The 21,765-nt window shown below is 50.4% G+C and overlaps 1 protein-coding gene across 5 annotated transcripts in view; it reads right to left on the minus strand.

Annotated features, from left to right (window-relative positions):
- Nucleotides 1–5,683: 5,683 nt before the first annotated feature.
- The window catches only part of DDC (dopa decarboxylase), a 61,987-nt gene continuing 45,905 nt past the window's right edge, over nt 5,684–21,765 (minus strand). For all 5 annotated transcript variants that reach the window (XM_047096750.1, XM_047096748.1, XM_047096751.1 and 2 more), the window contains 5 exons: nt 21,470–21,546; nt 16,388–16,407; nt 12,427–12,525; nt 8,978–9,079; nt 5,684–5,884 (listed from right to left, as the gene is read on the minus strand). In XM_047096750.1, the coding sequence (XP_046952706.1) occupies nt 5,684–5,884; nt 8,978–9,079; nt 12,427–12,525; nt 16,388–16,407; nt 21,470–21,546 (499 nt within the window). The remainder of the gene's footprint in view (nt 5,885–8,977; nt 9,080–12,426; nt 12,526–16,387; nt 16,408–21,469; nt 21,547–21,765) is intronic.

Genomic DNA, 21,765 nt, shown 5'->3' on the forward strand with positions numbered 1-21,765 from the left:
GCTGAGAGGAGCCATCTGCTGTGGCCGTTTTCCTCCAGAACCTCACAGCCAACCTGAGTTAGCACTTGTAGGTGCCTCTTGTCTGACACTGTAAGTTGTGTGCTGAATCGTATCCCCAAAAGATGTATTGAAGTCGTCACCTCCATTGTCAGGGAATGGGACGGTTTGGGGATCTAGGGTCTTTGCAGATGCAGTCGAGTTAAGATGAGGTCATATTGGACTAGAGCGGGCCTTCATCCAATGTAAATGATGACTTATAAAGAAGAGACGTACAGAGGGGAAATGGAGATTGGAGTAATCCACTCATAAACCAAGGAGCACGGGGGGCCACCAGAAGCTGGAGAGGTGTGGAGGGACCCTCCCCTAGAGACTGTGGAGGCAGCATAGCCCTTCATTTTGGGATTCTGGCCTCCAGAACTCTGAGAGAATAAACTTCTGTTGTCTTAAGATTCCCAGTGAATGGTCCAACAGCCCGAGGAAATGAGTAGACTGTATTCTTACGATCTTAGGGGTAGGGTGATGGGGTAATTAGGAGCATGGCCCCATGGAATCAGCTCTCCAGGGTTCAAATCCCAGCTACCCTACACACCAGCTACCTAAGGGAGTGACTGAGGGGGATAAACCCAGTTGATAACTGAAGAGCATTTAGACCAGAGTGGCCCCAGTAAGCACCACTCACGTGCTGGGCACTATTCCGGTCACAAAACGCAGGTTGCCCTGGGTAGAGCTTATCACTGAAGAACGCCCCCTCCTGGGTGCAGGAGCACAATTTTTTGTGCTCCTTGACCTTGCCCTTTAATAAACCAGCCCAACTTCTCTTGTTTTCATAGGCTCTTGAACCTCAGATGTAGAAGAGGGCTCAGAGGTCTTCAGGTTTTCTGTCTCATACTGGAGTTTCCTTTGCCATCTCTCAGCTCTTCGTTTTCCTATCTTCACTTGAACCCCCCGCTGGGGTGGAGAACTCACTGCCCTGTGAGATGGCACGTTCTGGTCGCCGACAGGCTGACTTTTGGGTTCTCCACATTGAAGCCAAACCTGCCTCTGTCGGTCAATCTGGAGGCGCAAAGACTCTTCGTGCTGAGGTGAGAGTGCATTTGAATACGGGCACCAGGTCCTTCCTCTCTGAGTCTTTCCCCCTGCGTGAGGCTTTCACTCATAACCCTCCTCACGTGACTCAGCATCTCTCTGATGGCGGTGGGGGTGGGGGGGAGGGCATCACCATAAACGGCAAGGTCTGGGGTCTGCATTCTGGACACTCTTGGACTCACGTGGTCTCCTGTAAGTGAGCCTACTCTGTTTCTTCCTCTTCTCTCTTCCCTCGACCATCCATTTCACATCTCTGCTTTGCAGAACCACACACAAGTTTCTCTAAAATAGGAGTTCCAGATTTCTCCAGTTGACGCAAGCAACTTATTCTCCCAGGGCTTTCTTCTGGCAAGCTCCAGCCCCCTTTTCCCTTCCCTTGCCCCGTGCAGCTCTCCTGGTTTGTTGTTCTCGAGCTGTGTCCTTTATTATAAAGCGGTAAACACAAGTGAGATGACATCTTGAGTCTGTGAACTGTTCTGGCAGAGTATCGAACCAAAGGAGGAGGTCACGGGAACCCCTGCTTTATGGCCGGTCAGAAGTACGGGAGGCCCGGGACTGTGACTGGCCTCTAAGGTGGAGGGTGGTCTTGCGGTTCTGAGCCCTGAACTGTGGGATCTGACACTTAACTCCAGTTAGATCGTGTCACAGAGTTGGAGAGGTGGTGTTGGAAGAGATATCGCTATTTGGAACCGGGGCAGGGGGTGGGGGGTACGGTCTTCTCATTTGGTGTCAGAAGTATGGTGACTAAAAACAGTTTGGGTACCAGGATTCGGTTGTGTCCAGATCTGCCTGGGTTTTTCCAACACTCAGCAGGAGGTACCATTATCAGATGCCAGAAGGCAATAGGGTTTGCATCGAGTTCCAGTACCAGCAGTGGTCTATGAACTATGTCGTGATGCCAAACTGAACATATATTTATGTAAAGATGCTATACATTGACATAGGAGACTGTTAAAAACTGAGAACAAACTGAGGGTTGATGGGGGGTGGGAGGGAGGGGAGGGTGGGTGATGGGTATTGAGGAGGGCACCTTTTGGGATGAGCACTGGGTGTTGTATGGAAACCAATTTGACAATAAATTTCATATATTGAGGGGCGCCTGGGTGGCGCAGTCGGTTAGGCGTCCGACTTCAGCCAGGTCACGATCTCGCGGTCCGTGAGTTCGAGCCCCGCGTCGGGCTCTGGGCTGATGGCTCAGAGCCTGGAGCCTGTTTCCGATTCTGTGTCTCCCTCTCTCTCTGCCCCTCCCCCGTTCATGCTCTGTCTCTCTCTGTCCCAAAAATAAATAAACGTTGAAAAAAAAAATTAAAAATAAATAAATAAATAAATAAATTTCATATATTGAGAAAAAAAGATGCTATACATTGACCAACGATTCGGCAGAATGTTCCAGACCTTTTTAAACTATGGGACTATTTGGGGGTTGTCAGGTTGGGGTCCCAAGACTCTACCTGCGAGGGGAAAACGAGTTTTTCCCAGAAGAGAAGATGAATGTCCTCACTGCCAGTTATCCTGAGAAACGGTTCATCCTGGAGAGCAGACAGCATATTGGGCAACACACTTAAGTGGGCAAAGGTGTGGGTTCTAGAACCAGACTTCCTGAGTTCCAGTCCTGGCTCGGCCACCAACTAACAGCAGGACCTTGGGACAAGCCACTAACCATCTTGAGAAAACCCAGTATTCCCATCTGTCACGTGGGAATAATAACAGAGTTTTAAAATAAGTATTAAACAGGTTAATATTTTTAAAATATTTATAACAGCGCCTGGCACGGATCACGGGCTGTGACTGTTCACAGATGGGTAGAGAAGGAATGACCTGACCACGTGGGATGGAGAACTCCATGGCATCTGGTATATTGCCAGATTTCTGAAAGACAGGTAATTTAATTGCATTTAAGGATCTGAGGTCTATGAAATACAAATAGACTTATTAATAGCCTGAGGGCTCTTTTCAAGAGTGCTTTGGTTTCAGTAGTTCTATTGGCTCTTAAAGAACAAGCACTTTGGCTCTTAAAGGACAAGCCCTCATCTTGGGATTAGCATGCAGGTGTTTCCACCAGCAAAAATGGTTTCAGACAAAGATAGGCTATTTGAGGAAATACGGCATGTTGTTGGTATTTAGGTTCCTAAGAGCATTCTGGTTATTTATGTTTTTGTTTTATATTTATTTATCTTTGAGAGACACAGAGCACGAGCAGGGGAGGGGCAGAGAGAGGGAGACACAGAATCCAAAGCAGGCTCTAGGCTCTGAGCCGTCAGCACAGAGCCCGACGTGGGGCTTGAACCCACAAACTGGGAGATCATGACCTGAGCTGAAGGCGGACACTTAACTGAGCCACCCAGGCACCCGAGCACTGTGTTTATCAGTCACAATCCCACAGGGCAGAGGGACTGATCAGACGAGGAATCTGAAACCCTGGAGGTTAGTCTTTCCCATCATGCCAGTAGTACTTGGTCTGTGGAATTTATTTCTTCAAGAATTGGAGTCCTCTCCGAGTAAAACTTGTGTGTTGTTAATGCATCTAGTGCCTGACATCTACTAGGCACTCCATGAACATTCATTTAATGAATGGCAATGAGCGCCATTTAAAAATATCCGGGGATACCACATCTTTAGCTGTTTTGAAAGGTTAAGTCCATATCACAACAAGCAACTGGGTACAACGTGCAACCAAAAAGAATGCTTACCAGACACAATGGCCACCGCACTCGAAATTGTTTATTAAGCATTGAGCCACAGGATGGAACAATTTAAAGGCCACAATTTAAAGGTATAATCTCAAGTCCCACGATCCTAGAATGCCCTGGAAAATAGTTCAGTAAGCTTCTCCTACCACTGACATTTTCAAGAGCATGAAAACCTATGATTTTTGAATCAACAAAAGTCACAGCCAAATAATGAACAAAAGCTACATCCACTGGATTAACTTTTCACATAGCAAATAATATTTCTTCCTTGATTAGATGGTGAGCAGACAGAAACACAAGGCTCTGGAGAACTTCAGAGAAGGAAACATGAGGCCACACGTGGGTGTGGGTCCACGGAGCTAGCATGCTTCTATTTTCTTCCACGGTGTTCAGATATATTTCTTTTCAACTTTTGATCGCTACAGGGGAAAAAAATAACATGAACATAAGGCTACATTCAAAAAAAAAAAAAAAAAGGAAGAATCCGTATCTCGTATGTTTCTCTAGAACACACAGAAGGAAGATGCCATTTCTCCAGGGAGCTGGAGGGAACCATGTAATATAGATGAATATGACTTGTCAGAAATGAGACTGAATGACCGATCTGGCTTCTCTCCAGCACATTTGATCAATGCCAGCCAGAATCTGTGCCCAGTTTCCTACCACCCTCTGTGAAATAGGAATAGTTCCTTCTTTCCCTAGAATTGTGGCCATGTGGATTTGATGTGATTATCTCAAGGGAGCCCAAGTGAAGCCCATGCATTCAGACTTTCATGGCTCTAATTAACCTGGCCCCCAAAATTCCATGTGTTATGAGTCACTATTGTGTCCTATATGTATATATTTTTAATGTTTATTTATTTTTGAAAGAGAGAAAGAGCACCAGCGGGGGAGGGGCAGAGAGACAGGGAGACACAGAATCCGAAGCAGGTTCCAGGCTCTGAGCTGTCAGCACAGAGCCCGACGTGGGGCTCGAACTCACCAACTGTGATATGACAACCTGAGCCAAAGTCAGACACTTAACCGACTGAGCCACTCGGGTGCCCCTATTGTGTCCTATATTAAAAAAAAAAAAAATAATCTCATTTGTACCTTTTGGATTGATAACATATGACTTCACAGTAATTGTGACTTCTGTCAGAAATGCGACTTTGCTTCTGCTAATTTTTTAGGGTGACAGCCTCTCTCTGTGTTGTTGTGGGCACATGGGAACAGAATCCTGCTATGCTACATCCTGATGAGATTTGTGCAAACACAGGGCTGTGGAAAGGTTAATCAGGAGTGTTTGCCTGATATGGTTTCCTTTTGTGGAACAGCAGTTATGCCCCCTCCGCATCTGACTTCGGCTCAGGTCATGCTCTCACGGTTCGTGTGTTCGAGCCCCGCATCGGGCTCTGTGCTGACAGCTCCGAGCCTGGAGTTGCTTCGGATTCTGTGTCTCCCTCTCTCTCTCTCTCTCTGTCCCTCTCCTGCTCATGCTCTCTCTCTTAAAAATAAAAAACAAACATTAAAAAAAAAGCGAACAAGGTAAAACTGTGTCACATCCTCCGTGGGTTGTGATATATGGGTAATGGGGCAACAAGGACAAAGAGAGAGAGCGAAACATAAATCCTCGGTCGTGTCAAATTCCCTTTGTAATGTTCTCTTTCATCTTTATTTATCCGCAGTCTGCCAGTTTAATATAGAAGCTTGTTATGCTAGTAAGCTGCCTCGTGAACTCCGAGGGCAAACGACAGGTGCGGGACTGATTGTCACATGTAAAAGAATGCAAAGTCGGAAGAATGGGTCAAGGTCCCTAAGGAATCCTCGCAGCGCAAGGGTCCTGCCCCTTCTCGCCTTGGAGGAAATCCAGGCCCAGCAGCGCTGCGTGGCGGGGCCGGGAGGGCAGCTTACCTGGGGCCGGGCTTCTATTCCTTCTCTGCACCCAGCAGGTCGCTGGCCAGCTGGCTGATGTGCTCCCAGGCCAGCCGCACGTGTGCAGATTCCACGGTGCGGGAGCAGATGGCAAAACGAAGCACGAACTTGTCCCTCAGGTGACATGGAACCAAGTGGATTTTTTTGGTGCCGTTTATTCTTTCCAGAAGAGCTTCATTCAGCTTGTTGGAACCCTGCAGAGACGGAGGGGGGGGGGGGGCGTGCTCAGGTCCCCGAGGACTCGGACTTCAGCTGAGCACCGCGCAAGGCCAGCATTAGGCGACACTGCTCTGTGCCACTTTACAGGAGTAGGGAGAGGGAGGAGAAAAGCAGGAAGAGGGGGAGGGCCATCAAGGGGAGGGGGAGGGGAGGAGGAAGAGGGGGAGTGAGGAGGAGAAGGAGGGTGGTGGGGAGGGAGAAGGGAGGACGGAGAGGAAGAAAGAGAATAAGGAGAAGAAAAACGGGCTGAGTGAGGACACCGAATGAGCAGGAGTGGTTGAGATGAACTGGGGTGAAGGACGGAAAACCAAGGACGCAGTAGCTACAGTTTATGTGCTGGGCGTTAAAGAAAGTCATACTATGTGCGCTGAAGCCGTCGATGATGAAGAGAACACGAAATCCAGACCGGAGAAGAACGGGACAGAGAGAAGAAAGGAAGGACCAGGTGGTAGGCATGGAGATAGAGAAATGAACCACAAGCCCGAACAAGATACTTCCCGGAGAAGAACCAGGATCCCTGGAATGGAGACAGCAAGCAAGTGTGCTCAGGAAGAAACCTCTAAGGGCTGCAAAGCGCCCTGGGCTTCCGGAACAGGGAGGGGGTGTTCCCTGTGCTGCGCGTGCGCAAGGGGCGGGGCCACCGCAGGTGGCGCCTGTCGGGGACCTGGGTCAGGCTGAGATGCCCCCAGCTGGCAATTCCACTTGTGGGAATGCGCGTGTTGGACCAGCCGTAGAGCCCGAAAGCAGATGGGTGGCACTGAAGGATGGCGTTGGGGACACCACTCTGGGGAGGACGAGGATCTGAGATCCTGGCAGTGGCTGTGACCCTGGCTTCTGCTGAAATCCTCATCGTGTGTTCATCTGACCCTCCCACCGCTCCAGTTTGAGCTGCTCGGGTCCGCTTATGGGTGGAACTTTTTCTATGAATCCAGCACAGCCCTAGGAATGTATTTTCTCTTTCTTATGATTTTGTTAATAGCATTGTCTGGGCTGCCTGGGTGGCTCAGGCCATTAAGCGTCCTACTCTTTTTTTTTTTTTTTTTAATTTTCTTAATGTTTTATTTATTTTTGAGAAAGAGGCAGAGTATGACCGGGGGAGGGGCAGAGAGCGAGAGGGAGACACAGAATCTGAAGCAGATTCCAGGCTCTGAGCTGTCAGCACAGAGCCCGATGTGGGGCTCGAACTCGTGAACCGTGAGATCATGACCTGAGCCCAAGTCGGACATTTAACCGACTGAGCCACCCAGCCTCCCCAAGCATCCGACTCTTGATTTCAGCTCAAGTCACATCTCAAGGTTGGTGGGATCGAGCCCCACATCAGTCTCTATGCTGACAGCTCGGAGCCTGCTTGGAATTCTCTCTCTCTCCCTCCCGCTCTGCATCTGCCCAATTCGCCCTCTCTCTAAAAAAAAGTTTTTTAAAGATAAAAATAACATTTTCTGTCCTCTAGCTTACTTTCTTGTAAGTACACTGTGTGTAATACACAGAACATACAGAATATGTGATAATCGACTGTGTTATCAGTAAGGCTTCTGGGCAATAGTAGGCTGTTAGCAGTTAAGTTTTGGGGAATTCAGAAGTGGATTTTCCATTTTGTGGGGGGCTGGGCCCCTAACTCCCTCACTGTGCTTTAAACGGACAAAGTGTGTGGTGTGTGGGTTGCATCTCAATAAAACCATGAAAGTTAAAAAGTGAAAGTCCTGCCAGAACACTGGCAGTCAAAACAGAACAAAACGTCTGTCCGTGGTGAACACGGCAAAACACACTGTCAACACCAGTGCCTCCGGAACCGTGACCCGAGGCCAATCTGGGGGACCCTGCGGCTGGGACACCCGTGCTCTGAGATTTCCCCTGTGTCCACCCGGCATGTGTGTGCCCCTCTGCCCTCTGCACACTTTCTCTAGGGTCTCTCCACTTTGTTTTTATTTTCTTAATTAAAAAAAAGTTATTTATTTTTGGGAGAGCATCAGTGGGGGAGGGGCAGAGAGCGAGGGACAGAGGATCTGAAGCAGGCTCTGTGCTGACAGCAGCGAGCCCCGATGCGGGGCTTGAACTCAGGAACCACGAGATCGTGACCTGAGCCGAAGTCGGACGCTCAACCAACTGAACCTCCCAGGTGCCCCGTAGGGTCTCCCCACTTTGCACTCTGCACAGAGTGCATGGCCCCGTCGCCAAGCCCTGCACCAGAACCCCAGCACCCCACTAACTGTGTAGAGTCCAAGCTTTCTCTCTGGTTCTCATAGCCACCCAGAAGCTCTGAGAAGCAGAGGGGAGGATATGGTGAGCAGAGGGCCACCTGGTGATTACAGCACGTGGACGGTGCAGCCGGGCCCACCCCTGCTTCTCCCGATGGCCTCCGTGGTTGTGAACAAGGAGGCCTGTGGGAAAAGTAGGTTCTGGAATGCATGGCCAGCTTGAGAGCTGTCAGTGTGAGGCCCCCATCCAGCCTCGGTCATGAGCTAGACTAATAAGGCATCTGCCCATCCCGCACCTTTCCGGGCCTTTTGAGAAATGTGGTCACGATTCCCAGCCTCAATGGCTGGTGCCCGCCGCGCTCCGGGGAAGCTCCCCCTCCCACGGTGAACGCACTCGTCGTCAGGCGGCAGAGTACCCAGAACTTATACCCCTGTGTGCACCCAGCAGCCCGCAGGGGCTGGTTAAGGTGCAGAGTCTGCAGGTCTGGGCTGCGGCTGGAGCCGGTCAGGGGACGACACTCGCATCAGTGAGTGTGTACACGGGCCAGCGCCCAGAGCATTCCCCGGTGGTGGAGATACATGCATGGAGAAAGGGGAGGGCACTCCAGGGCCAAGGGTCTACACAAGCGAGAAGCCTCAGTCTGCTCGAGGAACGGCAGAAGACGGCTCCTGGAGAAGAGTGCTCGGGGCCCAGCGGGCAGTCAGGCTGGGGCAGGGCCTGGAGGGGCAAACAGCAAAGACTGGAAAATGCGTGCTGAGTTCCGTGGTTTCTGGGGAGCTCAACTGCCGGTCTTGTGCTCGGAGGCAATGAACGATACTCTCTCGCCGGTCACCGTCATGGACCATGAAGGAGACTAAAGGAGACAAACGTACCTTGAGCCGAAAACAGACCAGCCCCAGAGTGACCTCCGCACAGATTTCAAAGCGAGGGTCCTGGTGCAGCAGATGTTCAAACTCGTGGGCCAGCTGGACGTGCTGGAAAGGGAAGGGCATCTGAGTTTCCCAACACCACTCAGCTCAGGACTTAACCACCTAGAAAACCTCATTAGACGGCCCATGCATAATTCATTCACATGCTCTCAACCATTTTCTTCGAGCACGTACGTTCCTCCACACCAGCCGGTTAGGAAAAAAATCCCGTTTACCAGGAGGGAAGGATGAGTGTCTTCAGAAAGACACTGCCATTGTCTTTTGTTCAGGGGACTGTTTTAATCTCACCAGAACAATCAGTTATAATCTCAAATCTTATTTGAACATTCTGGTAAAGGCAAGGTAGCTAGCCACTACTGAGAAGCCCTGTGCTGAGCGCCAAGGTCCCCGCCATCCTACTGTCCCCATGCAGCCCATGGGGTAGGCACTGCCACGGTTATGCCCACTTTACAGATAAGGAAACCGAGGGTGTGACAGTGACATACACAGCTGCCCGTCACCAAAGCTTCGGTTCTGCAGTGCTGTTATCCAACAGCGCTTGCCACCAAGAGAAGAGAATGACAGTTCCCGTCACGTTCGATAAATGCCTCCCTCTCTCTGCATTCACCATCTTATTTGACTTGTAGGGGTTCGTGGAGCGCAAAAGGGGATTCGTATAGTATGTGAACGGAGAACAAGCTCGCCACGGTCTGCGTGCGTGTTGCTCATTCCACACCCAGACGCCCGGCTCGGTGCTCAGTGCTAGGTGCTCGGTGCTCTCAAGTAGGTGCTGGGGGCCGGGGTTGGGGGCGGGGGGTGGGGGGGAACTCTGAGCAGAAGCCCCGCTGGGGAGTGTTGTTGGGAAGGAAGTCTCATCGGACTGTGTGGCTCCGTCCCTTAATAAATATGGTGCCACTAGAGGGCACCAAAGACTTCGTGCTGGCAGGTGCTGTTTCCCTCCCTGGTCCACCTGCCTGGGGACAGGCTTTGACCATCCTGGTCCCTTCCTGTCAGGCTGGATGGGAGCCCTCTCAGGGTGAGGCATGGAGTGTTTTTTGTTTTTTGTTGTTGTTGTTGTTGTGTTTTTGTCTTCTTTCTTTCTTCCTTTCTTTCTATTCTCAACTTAGTTAACATGCAGCATAGTCTTGGCTTCAGGAATAGAACCCAGTAATTCATCACTTACACATAACACCCAATGCTCATGCCTACAGGGGCCCTTCTTAATGTCCATCATCCATTTTCCCCGCCCCGATCAACCCTTAGTTTGGGATTCATTTCTGGGCTGCAAGCCTGGCTCAGTATTCACTAATCAATCAGTGTGTCCATCACATGAATAGAAGAAAGGATGAAACCATAGGATCCTGTGAATAGATGCAGAAAAGGCTTTTGACAAAATACAGCCTCCTTTCCTAATGAAAACCCTCAAGAAAGTCGAGATAGAAGCAACATACCCTGACATCATAAAAATCATGTATGAAAGACCCACAACTAATATCCTCAATGGGAAAAAACTGAGAGCTTTCCCCCTGAGATCAGGAGCACGACAGGGATGTCCACTCTCACCACTGTTGTTTAACACAGTGTTTGAAGTCCAAGCATCGGCAGTCAGACAACAAAATGAAATAAAAGGCATCCACATTGGCAAAGAAGGAGTCAAACTTTCACTCTTCGCAGATGACATGATACTCTACGTGAAAAATCCTAAAGACTCCGCCAAAAAGCTGCTAGAACTGATAGATGAATTCAGCAAAGTCACAGGATATGAAATCAACATAGAGAAATCGGTTGCATTGCTATACGCCAATAATGAAGCAACAGAGACATCGGAGAATCGATCCCAGGTACAATTGCATCAAAAACCATAAAATAACCTAGGAAATTCCCAGCCAAAGATGTAAAAGACCTGTACTCTGAAAACTATAGAAAGCTTATGAAGGACATTGAAGAAGGCACAAAGAGATGGGAAAACATTCCATGCTCATGGATTGGAAGAAGAAATATTGTTAAAATGCTGATACTACCCAAAGCACTCTACGTATTCGATGCAATCCCAATCAAAATTGCACCAGCATTCTTCACAGAGCTAGAACAAACAATCCTAAGGTTTGTACGGAACCAGAAAAGTCCCCGAATGACCAAAGCAATGTTGGAAAAGAAAACCAAAGCGGGAGGCATCACAATCCCAGACTTTAGCTTGTATTACAAAGCTGTAATCATCAAGACAGTATGGTATTGGTACAAAACAGACACACAGATCAGTGGAACAGAACAGAGAACCCAGAAACAGACCCACAAATATAAGAGGCATGGAGTGTTTTTACAGGAAGCAGCTTAATTACACCCAAGGGCCCCAGAGCCTTAAGCTATGGTGACAAAGACCACTTGATTTTTGTCAAAGTTGAATCCTTATTATATTTGAGAGCATGTTCTCACATGGGGAAGGGGATCTTGCACCCATAAACTCACACGCAAACACTCCTTTCCTAGTTCCCTACCTCACAGATCCTCCTGGTGACTACCAGCTCCCACGGGCCCCCACGGGCCACATAAGGTAGACAGATGCCACCGTGTGGTATTCCATAGGCCATGTGCCCCGCACACAGGAAGAGCCTGGAGCCACTGTGTGCTGCCCACAGCTGCACCACAGACTAAGCTGAGGCACCAGGACCCAAACTGTCACGGTCACTAGTCAGAGACCACAGGCATCCCTGCTCCCATGAAGCCCAAGGTCCTCTGTCCAGCAAGATGGTGCCATCTTGGCTGAGGAAGGACGCCAGCATGGGAGGGACCAGCTGGGAATCGGCAGCTCTCTGCAGCCAGCTAAGTGGGTGGGCCTTGGGGGAGTCCCAGCACATACTCTGGCCTCAGTTTCTTCAACTGCTTTAAAAAAAAAAATGGCAGGGTGATGGGGCTTGAAGTAGACCAGTTGTTCTCACATTGTAGAGCTCATCACGGCGGCCTGGTTCACTTATAGCAACACAGGTTGCCGGGACCCACCCGAGAGTACAAGGCCATGCATGTGCTGCTGGTCGGGGACACACTGAGAAACCCTAGGCTGGAGACTATCTGTTTCCAGAAGCTCCAAGGTTCTGCCGTGCTGGCAGTGTTCGGAGGGAAACGTACTGTGTTCTCATGACTGCCCTGCTGTCATTGCACCTGCTGCAGGTGAGGTGTGGCCACAGTCCCGGCCGTGTGGTGTACTCACTTTGCAGTCCCCTGGACCTGACGGCCTGTGGTCTTCATGGAAGCGTCCAGAAGGTCCATAATCACGCACTGACCATCCTGTGAATGGCCAACCCTCAGTAACGCAAATGAACCTTTATCATGTATTTGCTTATTAAGCCATCTTCCTCCATGTCTAGTGTCCAAGGCCTGCCTAACATTCCCCAGCTAAGTACTGAAAGCACAGTCACCTTGCGGATGTAAGCCTGCAGTCCCTTGACGCCGTACATCCTAAAAACAAACCACATCTTCAGAGAGCGAAACCTTCGGCCCAGCGGCAACTGCCAGTGCTGAAACAGAACAGAAAACGCTGCGTCAGGGAGGAAGGTACCGCGAGCTGGTTTTCCTCTGGCTCCTGGGGCACCTGTTTCTCTTGGAGACAGCTGATTCCCTGGAGGCCTCCCCTCCCCGTCCGGCCACCATGCGGACTGAGCAAAGCCCACGGCTGGAGGCTCTCTTTGCAGAGCCCCGAGACAGACGAGGACGGACCAGCCTGCTTCCTGGGAAGGCACTGTGTTCTCGGAGCAGATGCGTGCAGGTTGCGCACGGATGGAGCTCACCAGCCAGTGGGGGCACGGGCGTCTGCAACTGCGGGCAGGAGAAGGCCGAAACCCACCCCTTCGGCTCAGCGTGTTCCCTGTGCTGTTCCGGCACCCTTTTCTAGAACAATAGGGGTTCTCTTCCTCCCCCGCCCCCCACTGCCACAGAATGACCCGCAAGACGGTCACTAGAAAATACAACCCCGACATGCCGGTCCTCCAATAAGCTTTCTCTAGTTTTTCCTCAATCTGTCAGCCGGCTGGCACTCCACCAGCTGTGGGGGCCCCCCAATGGCTGCAAATGCACGAAAGCCAGCAAGAAAGGACCCAGAAGGGAGGGAGCGCAAGGGGGCCTTCTGGGACCATAAAACGGGCACTTCAATGTGACTTTTCAAATGGTCAGGTTCTATCACCTACAGAGAAGATGCTGAGGGCACTTCAGGCTCCCTCTCTGTTCCCTGGACCTTCCCTGCAGGGCAGGGCTTGCGGAGGACTGCAGTGGGGCAGAGGGCACAGCCCGGACCCTCCCCTAGCGCATCCGTGATGGGCACAGTGGGGCAGTCCGGGCCCTGCTCCCTCTGTAGTACAGCGTGCGGGTGGGTTTGAACCTTCGTGCTGAGCATGCCCAGGCCACGCCGCTTCTGAAGGGCAAATGCATCACCAGGGGGTCCCAGCAAGGGCTTCACGGAAGCCCCTCAAGTTGCAAAGAGAAACAGGGGCCCGCTACTGACACTCAGAGGCATCGGACCCGGTGTCACCCTGTGTCCACCAGGCACTGTGCCCAGCAGGTTCACGCAGCATTTCACCCCATCACCCTCACGCCTATGAAGCCGGGGCTCATGTCTTCATCTTACGGGAGGACAGCAGGCGTGGAGAGGCTAGGGGGCCACGTGCGATGCCCCAGAGCCCGGATGGCCCCCGCGGACACAGATCCACCCTAAGGGACAGCACGTCTGCAGGTTGTTGGGGGAAAACCGAACTCACTGGCCTTTCTGGAAAGTCAGAAAGCCTACCACCCCCCCTAACTAGTGATGGGCAGTGCTTTCTTCCCATTGTTCACCACAGACGCTGCATTCCAAAATCATTCCCCACCGTTGTCAGCGAACGTCCTGGAGATCAAGACGGGACTGAGGTCTAACACTCGGAGGAATAGCCTCACTAACGAATCATGAACGGCTTAGTTAACCTTTACACCGGGAGGAATGGCTTGGGACCTAACTTAATTTCTGCGGTCCTGGAGTAAAAATGCGCACAGTTTAATCGAGCGCTGATTCAAACGTGTCCCTAGAATGCTGTCACCACCTGTCCTGAGCCTGGGGCAGGACCGGGGTAGACGTCCCCCGGAAGAGAAATTCCCTTTGCACCCAGCCTGTAAGTTCAGAGGTGACAGGACATGTCATAAGGCTTTATGGAATATTGTTGACCACTGTACTTAGTCAGGAGGAAAATCCACATACACGGGCCACCTAAAATGATTCTGCATGTAGAAGTCAGTCACTACTCGAGGTTTCTTGGACACCAAAGGAGCTATTTCTGGGTACTTTTCCCTCCACAACTGAAAATTTTAAAACCTTATCTCCAGGCTGTCCTGTGTGTCATCCCATTCTTGATAACCAACCGAAATGGACCAGAAGATGTATTTTCCTCACTCAGATAGCATGGGGGCTGTGAGGCTCAGTGAGTGGGCTTTTGACCCAGGCTCTTGGCTCTCTTTAAATTAGGTTCAGCAAATTCTTTGACCTCGAACCTCTTGTTTCCACATCTGTGAAATGGGTATAATGATGCCCACTTTGCCTAAGACCAGGTAAATAAATGGTAGGTAAATGCTGCTACAGTTCCCTCTTTGGTCATTCACAAGCAGACATGGTGTAAAACCCCCTTTGCCAAGGTGTTCCCACTCCCTCCTCCTGGTGCTGAGTCTGCCCTTGTGCCCCCATCCCTTGAGGGCTGACCATCCTGCCAGGGGCTGCTCATGCCTTTCACCCTACACTTCCCAGACTGGCCTGGTCAGGGGCCTAGAATCCCCGGAGGGGGGGCCTCCTCTGCAGCCTGGAGGCCATGACCACCTCAGGTTGAAGTTTCCATCATCTTTGAACAAAATGATGATGATGTCTGTGATATATATATATATTTTTTCATCTGCTGAGCCCAGCACTCCCTCGTCAAGAACAGCCCGGGCCCCAGGGCATTTGCCCAGACTTTACTCTAAAGGAAGAAACCATAAAAGAGCTCCAGAAGTACCTATATGTGCATCAAAAAGGAAAGATATCCCTACATTCTAGCTAAGAGAGCAGTAAAACTGCCAGAAAATACGGTCAGGGGCTCTCTAGGGCTGTGGCACAGGGAAGGGGGTCAGGGTGGGAGGCGGGTGACACGTACTTGTGAGGAGTGGATGGAAGGAACAACACTCATAGGGCAAGACTGGTGCCCCAGGCCCTTTGCACAGCCAGGGCCCAGACACAGGCTCCCCTGCTGAGGCTCCCACCGACCTGCGTATTCTTTCCTGGTGGGAATGCCCTGCATCTGCCCCCACTTGACCTCTCCTACTTTGTGGCGCTGTTTTTCTAAGGACTCACTTATGCGCATCAGTTTTTAGAGGACTCTCCGCTCCAGAATAATTTCCCCATCCTTCCAATTTGCTCCTCCACGAATTTCATCTGCTTATTCACGGACCACGAGATGCCTGCGGAGAATACACTACGCGCCTGCCCCCTGGCTCTCTCCGCGGGCGCGCACAGCAGGACATAAAGCGCGGTTATCCAAGATGACCTCGCAAGCCAGGGCGGATGGCCACGAGGGTGGGCTGCCACAGTGCCGCACGCCTGCCTGGATCCAGTCCTTCCCAAACAGCAGGTGGACCAACCCGAAGCTGCCCGCACACGACCTACAGTTCATAGGCTGCCGGCATATGATGCCTGGGACTTGGTTCTCATAAACAGCACAAGGAGAGTCTAAATGAAGCTAGCGGGGCCCTAGCTGACCAGCTGGAACGTGTTCCCTCGGGCCGGAAACAGCCAGCAGCAAGGAGCGGCGTGTTCCAAATCTGTCTCAGCACGGCAGTTCACAGCGGTGTGCAGAACGGTTATCCCCTCGTGTGCGGCCATCTGTGCCCCTGTCTCTCTCGGTAGCCTGGGGGTCCGGGAGGGAGGCATGGGGCCTCACTCATCTCTGAGAAGCTGCCAGAGCCGTGCGTAGCTCCCGGCTGACAAAGAGGGCCATCCGAGCACCGCTGTGGTCTCTGACTCTGATCTCCCACTGCCCTAAGGGGAGAGTGTGCGCCCCAGGCACATGGCAGCCGTGCGGAATGGACGGGCCGTGTGGTCTAAGGATAACACCTGTTCTTACAGAGGATTCTGGGGGCAGAAGTTTCTGCCTCCTTCCGAGGGGCGCAGGCAAGATCATTTCCTCCTGATCCGAGACCCGGAGTCGGTGGGCTCAGCACAGCTGTCTGTGGCCTGCCTTAGGACCCAGCTAGAAGGTGTCCTCTAGGGTGACTCTGAGCCTGAGCGGAACAGGAGGGCAGCGGGAGTTACAGCCCATGACAGGCCCCTCTCTGTGTTCACACTTCCGATCACCTGAGCCCTGGACTCAGCGCGTCAAATCTCCCACTTACCCGATAGTCGGTGATAAGCCCTGGAAAAGAGAAAGAAATAGAAAAGAGAAGCCATCAGACACACTGGTCGATTTCACATCTATTCCTTCTCACCTTCAAGGTAAACTTCCTGTGTCCCGTCCCTCACCTCCTGCACCAGCAGAAGGCAGGAGGCTGGGTGTTTGGGGGGCACTTCCCAAGGTACCAGATCCAAGGGGCTTTCCAAGAGAGCGGGGTTCCCAGGACAAATTGGAAATGCCGGATTACAACTGGATTCCCATTGGCTTCACTTTCTATGGTTACAGAAGCACAAAACCCGAGCTATCTTCTGGTAACGGCATTCGGAGCACGTGAAGCCTTCCTTGTGCACTCATTCATGCGCAGGAAGGTGAATTTGTGATATACAGAGTGAGTAGGATATCAGACAAGAATCTAACTTTTAGGGCGCCTGGGTGGCTCAGTCGGTTAAGCGTCCGACTCTTGATCTTGGCTCAGGTCATGATCTCATGGTTTGTGAGATCAAGCCTCCACATCGGGCTCTGTGAGGACAGTGTGAAGCTGCTTGGCCTGGGATCCTCTCTCTCTCTCTCTCTCTCTCTCTCTCTCTCAAAATCAATAAACTTAAAAAAAAGGAATCAAACTTTTGATGAGTGTTCATGTCTGTATTCTCGGATCTTAGTACAGAGTCTGGCATGGAGCAGATACCTGAGTGTACATTCGATCAATGTCGTTATCCTGGATTCAAATGGCTTCATAGTGGTTACAAAAAATGGATTGTTAAGGGATGCCTGGGTGGCTCCCTCGGTTAAGCATCCGACTTCGGCTCAGGTCACGATCTCGCGGTTCGTGAGTTCGAGCCCCGTGCCGGGCTCTGTGCTGACGGCTCGGAGTCTGATGCAATGCACACCCCCTGTCACAGCTGGCTCTTCACCCGCTGTGTAGACGGGTCTACACTATACTTACAAGGAAATCTAAAGTCGCCACTTATTGATTTTTTGACTATCATCTGGAGACAGTAGGCATTTTCTTTTCTGTTCTTTTTTTTTTTTTCAAATGTTTATTTAGTTTTGAGAGAGAGAGATAAAGACAGAGTGTGAGCAGGGGAGGGGCAGAAAGAGAGGGAGACGCAGGATCCGAAGCAGGCTCCAGGCTCCGAGCTGTCAGCACAGAGCCCGACGCAGGGCTCGAACCCACGAACCGTGAGATCGTGACCTGAGCTGAAGTCAGATGCTTACCCGACTGAGCCCTCCAGGCGTTTTCTTATTTAGGGTCATAAGATGGTAGAGATGGGAGAACATTCAGGGCCACTGTGCCAGGTCCCACCCCCTAATCTTAGGAGGGACCCTGTGATGAAAGCCCAAGGTCACACAGCCCAGGTCAACTCCCAGCCACCACTCTCTGCACCATGTGAAATGGGGTTGTCAAACATCAACAGCAGGGTCACCGGAAGTGGCCTGACAGGGAGGCATAGACACCAGCAGACATAACATAACAGCACCCAAAATATATGTGGCGCACAAGGAGCACTCAGTAAGAGTCTGTTAAGAACCAGATGACGCCAGATGACGTCGTGAATGGAGATGAATGTCCCTCCCTTTTAGTTTATGTCATGGTGCCATCCCCATAGCCACCAGCCACGCGTGGCCATTCAAATGTCATTCCAGTGAAATACAATTAAAAACTGAGCTCTTTGGGGCACCTGGGGGGCTCAGTCGGTTGAATATCCACCTTCAGCTCAGGTCATGATCTCGAGGTTTGTTAGTTCGAGCCCCACGTCGGGCTCTGTGCGGGCAGCCTGTCAGCGCACAGAGCCTACTTGGAATCTTCTGTCCCCCTCTTTCTGCCTCCCCTGATTGTGCTCTCCCCAAAATAGCAATAATAACTTTATTATTAATTATTAATTTGTTAATAATTAATTTATTAATTTATTAATAGATAATTAATTTATTGTTATTTATTTATATTATATTATAATTATAATCATATAAATTATATAATTATATAAATTATAAAAATTATAATTATAATTATATAAATATATATTATATTATGATTTATTTATAAATAAATAATTTATTAATAAAAATTAATTTATTAATTATTAATAAAAAACAGATAATAACTTTAAATTTTTTTAATGTTTATTTTTGAGAGAAAGAGAGAGAGAGAGAGGGAGAGAGAGAGAGAGAGACAGTGCCAGTGGGGGAGGGGCAGAGAGAGAGGGAGACAGAATCCGAAGGGGTCTCCAGGCTCGGGGCTGGCAGCACAGAGCCCGACGCGGGGCTCGAACCCACAGACGGCGAGATCATGACCTGAGCCGAAGTCAGATGCTTAATCGACTGACTCACCCAGGCACCCCCCCAAAACAAATAATAAGTTTTATGTGCCTGCTCAGTCTTTACGGCTACAGAGGCTACATAGGGGGTGAGCAACCTCTAAATTTGCAAATGGCACAATAAAACCCACATGAGACTGGCAAGAAATAACACCACATGACAATAGCATCTGCACTGGGGGGGGGTGGGGTCATGGGGACTTTCTGGCTCCCCCCGCTTTATGCTTCTAGTTCCCAAATGTACAGTTTCTATAATGGAAGAGTTTGTCTGAAAAGTCTGTGTAACAGGTGCGGCCACTTTTCCCCGTCACCTGCATTGTGACAGGATTGTCTGTTTTGTATATAAACCATCCCACATGGTTTGGTCCTAGTTCAAAGTCAGTGTCAACCCGTAGCTGGCAGGCGCCCAGTGAGACAAACTCATAAACACAGGAATGAAACGTGGTGATGTACTAGAAAGGCAACCACTCTCACATTGCTGTCCCACTGTCACTGCTGGCCACCTCCCCCTTGGTCCAGCTGTGTTCCAGCAGCAGGACACTTGGATCTGAGGTTCCAGGGGAGGCGGAGGGACAACAGTCACAAACCAGTGAGCGAGGTGGCTGTATGGCGAGAGTCATGTGCCCTGAAGGAGCCACAGGGTGAAGGGACAGGAGGGCATCTGCCTCCATGCAGAGACCCGGGAAGACCTCTCATCCTGAACCCAGTGATGAGAGGGAGGCATCCTAATGACCCCCAGGGGGGACAGCGGGCCACTGTGGTCCTGTGAGCTGAGCAGGGGGCCACGGGGCAGTCATGAGTGGTTTTTTTAATCGTTAAATAAAGAGGAGATTTCTTTACTGAACTGAAAGGACCGTAAAAAAACTCTAAAGAAGGTTTCATTTCAAGGAGCAGAGGGCTTAGCAACATTAGAGCTGAACCCACGCAGATTAAATAAGCCCTTACATCCACTGGCCACAAGAGCTTAAAGCTGATTTTTGGTGCTCTACTTGCTAAATGCAAAACGGGACACTGTTTTGGTTGACTTAGAGAGGTTTTTGTGGGTTTTTTTTGTTTTTTGTTTGTTTTTTTAGGGAAAGAATCCAAATAACTAATATTTTTCATCTCTAACAGCCATAGCCAATATTTCAATAGGAAAGAGCCTTTCTATAAAAGCGGAATAAAATAATTTATTGTACGTCTAGAGTAATAAGCTTTCCTCAGATGCCCTTGGCGTAAAGTCATTCCAAGGATCACTTCATGGTTTAAGGGCAACATTTTGCTTTTTAACTGTCATGATTGCAAAGATTTTCATGATCCGAACATGAAATACATATTTTTAAATATAAGAGCTTGGCAGTTGGTTCATTATTTCACACTGTTTCATGCCGATTCAATTCTTTAAAAACTAGACTTTATTTTTTTAATTTTAGGGCTTTTTAGGTCCTGAGCAAAACGGAGCAGGTATGTAGAAACTGTAAATAGCAATGGGGTGAGTGTTTGTACTAGACCTGAGAACACTGACATTTAAAAGTAGTAGTTCTACGTATGTTTTTAAAACTACAGAAATGTAGGGGCGCCTGCGTATCTTGTTGGTTAAGCGTCCGACTTCAGCTCAGGTCATGAGTTCGAGTTTGTAAGTTCGAGCCCGCCTCGGGCTCTGTACTGACAGCTCAGAGCCTGGAGCCTGCTTCCGATTCTGTGTCTCCCTCTCTCTCTGCCCCTCCCCGGCTCGTGCTCTGTCTCTCTTTGTCTCTCAAGAATAAATAAATGTTCAAAAAAAATTTTTTTTTAAACTGCAAAAATGTAGAGGAAATTAGGAAAATTCACAAGACATTATACCATCCAGCTATAAGTATTATTTACATTTGGAAAATTTTTATTCCCTGCACTAAAAAACCAAACAACTTTTGTATTGCTGGGATCATTCTTCTCAATATGCAACTCTTATTTCTTTGACAAGAATCTCAGAGAGGGGCACCTGGGTGGCTCAGCCGGTTGAGTGTCCGACTCTCGATTTCAGCTCAGGTCATGATCCCAGGGCCGTGGGATCGAGCCTTGCATTGGGCTCTGCTCTGAACATAGAGCCTGCCTGGGATTCTCTCTCTCTCTCTCTCTCTCTCTCTCTCTCTCTAATGAAAATGAAGGGGCTGTTTTGTGTTTTCTAGGAATTGTGTTTCATGACAGGTTATTGCACGAGGAGGCCCTGGAGGAATCCCTCCAGCATCTGTGTCTGAGCCCCACTGTGGCCTCGGAGAGCTACCTGCCCAGGCTTCCCCGCCGGACTCCGTAGGCACAGAGGTGGCTCATGTCCCGCACAGAGGGCAGGTCTGCAAGTCCAACAGATGAGAGGCACACGGCCGTGTGGACCCTGCCCGGGAGTCATCCGGTTTTCCCTTCACTCCCTGAACCCCCAGCACCTCCCCACCCCGTCCCCCTAAAGTCTCTTCCCCCATGGTGGTATGGGTATAAGCAGACATACGTTCTCAGACACGAGGGCAATCATTCTTTTTAAGGATTCTACCCAGGAGGTGTCCACCCCACATGGAAAGCTGTGCCCCCTGGCTGTGTGGTTGCCCTCCCCGGCTCCTGCACTGAGCAGTTCTGGAGTGGGGGGGGGGGCACCGGGCAGCCCTCCCCACCCCCCACCACCCTCCTGGGGAGGCAGCTCCCATGGTCTGGTCTCTGTGGACTGGAACCTTCCTCTCTGGCTCCTGGCAGAAAGGGCACTCTGAAAACAAAACCAGAACACTGAGAAAGCAGGGACCCCCCCCCCCCCCGCAGAGTACCTGAGTCCTGATGGCTGTGCTTTAAGTAGACAGGGTCCAGCTTAAAGGCTCCGATTAGGTCTGTCCTCTTTTTCACCCTGGTTTGACAGAACACAGGGTGGGGCTTAATGAGGAAGCCACTGGGACAAGCCCCCCACAGCCCCTCCCTCCTGGTCCCTCTTCCAGCAGGCTCAGCACAGGCACACCCGCTTTGGGACGCTTCCCTGGGACCCCGCTCTGCCAGCGCATCCCTCACCTGGGTGCCCGACACCCACAGGACCCCAGCACCTGAGGGGGCGGCATCATAAAAAATAAAT

Source organism: Lynx rufus, unplaced genomic scaffold (assembly GCF_022079265.1).
Source record: "Lynx rufus isolate CCGP_SWC_20201006 ecotype Redwood Valley unplaced genomic scaffold, mLynRuf1.p SCAF_4, whole genome shotgun sequence".
NCBI lineage: Eukaryota > Metazoa > Chordata > Mammalia > Carnivora > Felidae > Lynx > Lynx rufus.